General features: G+C 32.3%; 1 protein-coding gene across 1 annotated transcript in view; it reads left to right on the forward strand.

The window, feature by feature from the left end:
• Positions 1 to 1,352: 1,352 nt before the first annotated feature.
• LOC106478627 (selT-like protein) overlaps positions 1,353 to 4,634 on the forward strand; it is a 24,069-nt gene continuing 20,787 nt past the window's right edge. The window contains 1 exon segment of the mRNA XM_013939183.2: positions 1,353 to 1,567. Within this exon segment, the coding sequence (XP_013794637.1) occupies positions 1,398 to 1,567 (170 nt within the window). The 5' untranslated portion in view covers positions 1,353 to 1,397.

Raw genomic sequence — 4,634 nt, forward strand, 5'->3', positions numbered from 1 at the left:
GTAAATGGGTTCTTTAAGTTAAGCTAAACAGTTTAAAATAATTTTCTCTTTAAGAAAACCAGTTTGGTTGATAATTAGATTAGAAGTGTGAAGTAAGACATTTATTAACTATAAATTTAAGAATCTTGGCTACACAAGATAACAAAGAGATTGGGCAACGATCTGCTAGATGGGGAAGTTATTAAACTTTGGAATGGGAGTAATATTAACATGTTTCAACAGAGGTGGATAACAGCCTATAATCCAATTATAACTGAACAGCTTGAAGAGAAAACTGCGAGAGTGATTGCTCAGATGAGCTAATAGAGAATAAATTAAAGAATCACTTCTGGGATCTGAACTACCATGGTGAATGACAGTATCAAATTTAATTGTGGTAAAAGGGGTATCAATCCAGTATAAGGGATCAGCAGCTAGTTCCTCAAAAGATATTAGTGTTTTTATGAACAGAAGAACCACTGTTATCACAAACCTTCTGAGATAAGAACCCTGTAAAAGCCTTGCTTTCCTGTTCAGCAGAAACTAGGTAATAATTCTAATGAAACCAATCAATGTTTCGAGGTTGATAGTGAACATAGTGATAATGTCAAAAGACATTACAAACCTGTAAATTGTAGTGTTCTTCGCAAGTGTAAAGCAAAGGGACCTCCAGCTTGTTCGATTTTTACCACAGAGAAGTTTATACCTATTCAGTTTCTTTTGATTGAAGTTTTGACCTGAACAATGGTAGGCAATGCAAAGTATATCCATTAGCCTGTTGCCAGGAAAATATAGAAGATGGAAAAACAACAAATCAGCGTGTTCGGTAAGGAGTGCCCTAACGGGGCCTGGCATGGCCTTTTTCATTTGACCCGCAATTGACGAGTCGCGGGTTCGAATCCCCATCACCGAACATGCTCTTCCTTTCAGCCTTGGGGCGGTATAATGTAATGGGCAATCCCTTTATTCGTTGGTAAAAGAGTAGACCAAAAGTTGGCGGTGCGTGGTGTTGACTAACTGCCTTCCCTCTAGTCTATCACTGCTAAATTAGAGACAGCTAGCGAAGATATCCCTCCTGTAACTTTGCGCAAAATTCTAAACAAACCACACCAACCATGCCAAAGAATCGGAGGATGATGATATTGTCGTTTTTGATGTGTAATGCGTTGTATTTATACACATATTATTGAATTCTTATTTTACTCTTCCAACTGACTGACTGATAACAATAAAATACACAATATGTAATGTTATTATATTCCTCAAGTAGCTTTGCGCGAAATTCAAACCAAACCAAAATTATTATGTTCAAATTATTAAAAGTGCGATAGTTTCGTACCTGTGAAACTGCTATTATACGACGATACCCAATCTGGCAACATTGCTCTGATAAACACTAACAGTAAACATTCGTCATCATGGCGGACTCGAGACTGTTTTATGTTAGCTTGTTTTTAGCGTTTCTAGCTTTTACTGTTAGGGAGTATTTTCAGTCCACTGGAGAAGGTCCAGAAACTTATACGAAACAAATACCAGAAACAAAATTTCAACATACCTTTATGGGACCTACTTTGAAATTTTTATATTGGTAAGAGTGTTTGACTTTAACCTGGGATATGTAACTGTAGCACTAACGTTAGGCTACAGCGTACAGTATCTAACTGTAAGTGTAACGGTAACAGTGTAAGACTGAGTAACAATCTTGTGTATTACTATTGTTAACATCCAGTTCCTACACTGCTTAGGTGTTTATTGTTAATGCATTTCTGTTACTCAGGGTTTTACTTTTAACTCAAGTTTCAACGTAGATCCTAGAGCTTTCTTAAATTTTAAAACTAACGCCAGTGTTGTCTATAAGTATAACTATTACAATTTACAGTATTACTAGTGTTAGCATTACTTTCTGTTGACTCACGAAAATATAGAATTTAAATTTTCAACAAAATATGTATCAGATCTTTAATTTTAGACTATATATCTCTGAGGTTTTGGTGACCAGTGGTAAATTGGTATGTTGTACACTTTTCGGTCCTTTGAAAAAAGTTTTAGGAAATTTATTTGAAATGGATCTAACTTAGTTGCTCTGCATACCTGTACTGTAGGCTGTAAAGTGTAATTTTCCGAGTTCTACGTCAAGTAAAATGAGAATAATTTACTTTCACACAGTATCTGGCTACTTCCATTACATCTTATTCCTAATGCTAGTGTATTGCTGGAGTAACACGCCCTCTCATGCTATATGCTAGTTATGTTGCCAAACTATGAATAATTTATTATATTACAGCTTCTGTAGTATTTCTCACTAATTATAATGTGAGTGGAAAAATATTAAAAACTGAAAGTTGTACTAAATCCATGAAGCATCTTTGATATTTTTTACTTTTATATGAAGATGTTAATTCTTCAAAATCAAAATTTGTTTTGCTAAACAGCAAAGAAAAAAACTAGAAACATTTTATAGTGATCAAGTTGCAGATAAGTTTACTTGACAACATTAGATTGTGTGAGATCTAATAAATAGTAATATTATCTAATTAAATTATTGTTTTTGAGGGTAAACAACTTGATTTAAGTATTTTTTCTAATACAAGTAAGTACCTCACTTTGATATCTTCTTCATAACATCAATAAAGTGTAAAGGTAGATTTTCAATATATGATTAGAAGTTGTAGTCTATAAAATTAATTTTTAATTATATGCAGCATTTATATACAGATGAAGAAACCCCAGATATGCTTAACCCTAAAATTACTTATGGAGTGCAATTTTTATATATGTTCCTCATAACTATTAATGTACCAAATTACTTGTATATTCATAAGTTTCTTAGTTCCAAAGTCCCTAATAGCAAATGAATAAGATAAAAAGAAAAATCAATATTGCATCTAATCCCATTAATTAAGGTGAGTTTCCTATGTGTTTTATTTAGAAAATGAGTTATTTCATGCAATGTTTTATCAGTTTTTTAAACTGAGTGTTATAACAGGCAAAAAAGTAACACAATTAATCAATATAATGCAATTTGTGAATCATATCCATAATGAAATGTAAGTAATTTGTGCAGATGGATGAGCCAGAAATTTTCAAAGTTGAGCCGAGCCAGGCTACTGGGTAGGCTCTATAAGTCCATACGTTATTGATTTCTGAACTCTTTTCACTAAAGACACCCTATATTGAAAACCCCCCAAAAAATGTAATATTATTTCTTTTGTCTTGTGCAGATGTGGTTAATTATTGGGCTGCATAGGCACACAATTTCTTTTTCTTATTTGGTTTAGTATAGCATATCTATGTTCTCAAGCTTGTTGTCTGACTCATGTCTTTGCAACCATTTCTCAGCATGTGGCTGGCTTGAGCAGAAAAAATAATTGTAAGCTGAGCCAGGATCAGGCACTTAGCTCACCCACCTTTACTAATTTGAGGATTAAAAGATTTATTATAGTTTTATCTTCTTTTTTTTTATCACATTATAATTAATTTAAAATACTGTACAAATTATAATAAATACTAAATTATCCATTGTTTGGCACATGAGAGGACATATCATTCCAATACAAATTAACATTGGAGGAAACAGCCAGATGCATTAGACTCTGAGGCAGTGCTCAGAGTTGGACTGTGTTTGTCTTTACTGTAAGTGTAAGTTGGGCAACTACTATGTTATAAATGTACACAGCATGATTAACGGTAAGGATTAGATCTTGGATATTTCATTAAAAAAGATTCAAAACTTATCTTACACCTTTACAACACTAAAACACACAGGGCAATTCCTGTAAATGTACATATTTTATATAGATATACTATGTTGAATCTAGAGTATTTTTCTTAAGTGGGGGAGGGATTAGGCTTACAATTATATTCTGAGGTCTGTCATTTAGACAATCACCTCTTCCGTAACTGTTAAAATGATACAACCTTTCACAGTTATGGCACCAAACTTTAATAATTTGCATTAGTGGAAAAATTAAACATTATGCAAAGACTTACTTATAATTTTTAATTTTTTTGTATCATTTTACCATCACAGGTTTTCTTTGTATTATTGCTTTAAGTGTAATATGTATAGATCTAACTTGTTTTAAAAGCATTCACATGATGATTGAATATATTTCTAACTGTAATGATTATTATTGTTAAAAGATTATTAATTATTCAAATTGAGTTCTATGTTAAAGAGTTTTGTTGTATGCTTGTGGTGTTTTACTTATCAAAAGGTTTTGTTTTGTAACTGAAGTTTTTTGTAGTCATTTTGAAACAGTTATTTTACACATTTTGCAGTAGCAGTGCTTTATATTGTGTTTCTTGGAGCATAAGTGATGTACTTCTTTGATTACAAAATCTTCTTTTATTTCTGCTTCCTACTTTAAGAAGGAAAACAAAACAAACAAATTCCCATTTATTGCTCATGGCAATTGGTAAAAACATGCATGAAATCAAGCATATAGATCAAAATTTAATGACAGAACATACTTTCAAAGCAAAGGCCTACCCACAACATTCAGGATATAAGGGCCTCTGGGAAACAATTGGAGCATTCATGTTACAAATACCTGTTGTTGACATACTAGACATGACTTTAACTTATCTTGTAGGTGAGTAACAAAATTTTCCCTGGAAATATATTTAGTTTATTATAAAAAGTGTATGAGCAA

Source organism: Limulus polyphemus, unplaced genomic scaffold, assembly GCF_000517525.1.
Source record: "Limulus polyphemus unplaced genomic scaffold, Limulus_polyphemus-2.1.2 Scaffold234, whole genome shotgun sequence".
Classification (NCBI taxonomy): domain Eukaryota; kingdom Metazoa; phylum Arthropoda; class Merostomata; order Xiphosura; family Limulidae; genus Limulus; species Limulus polyphemus.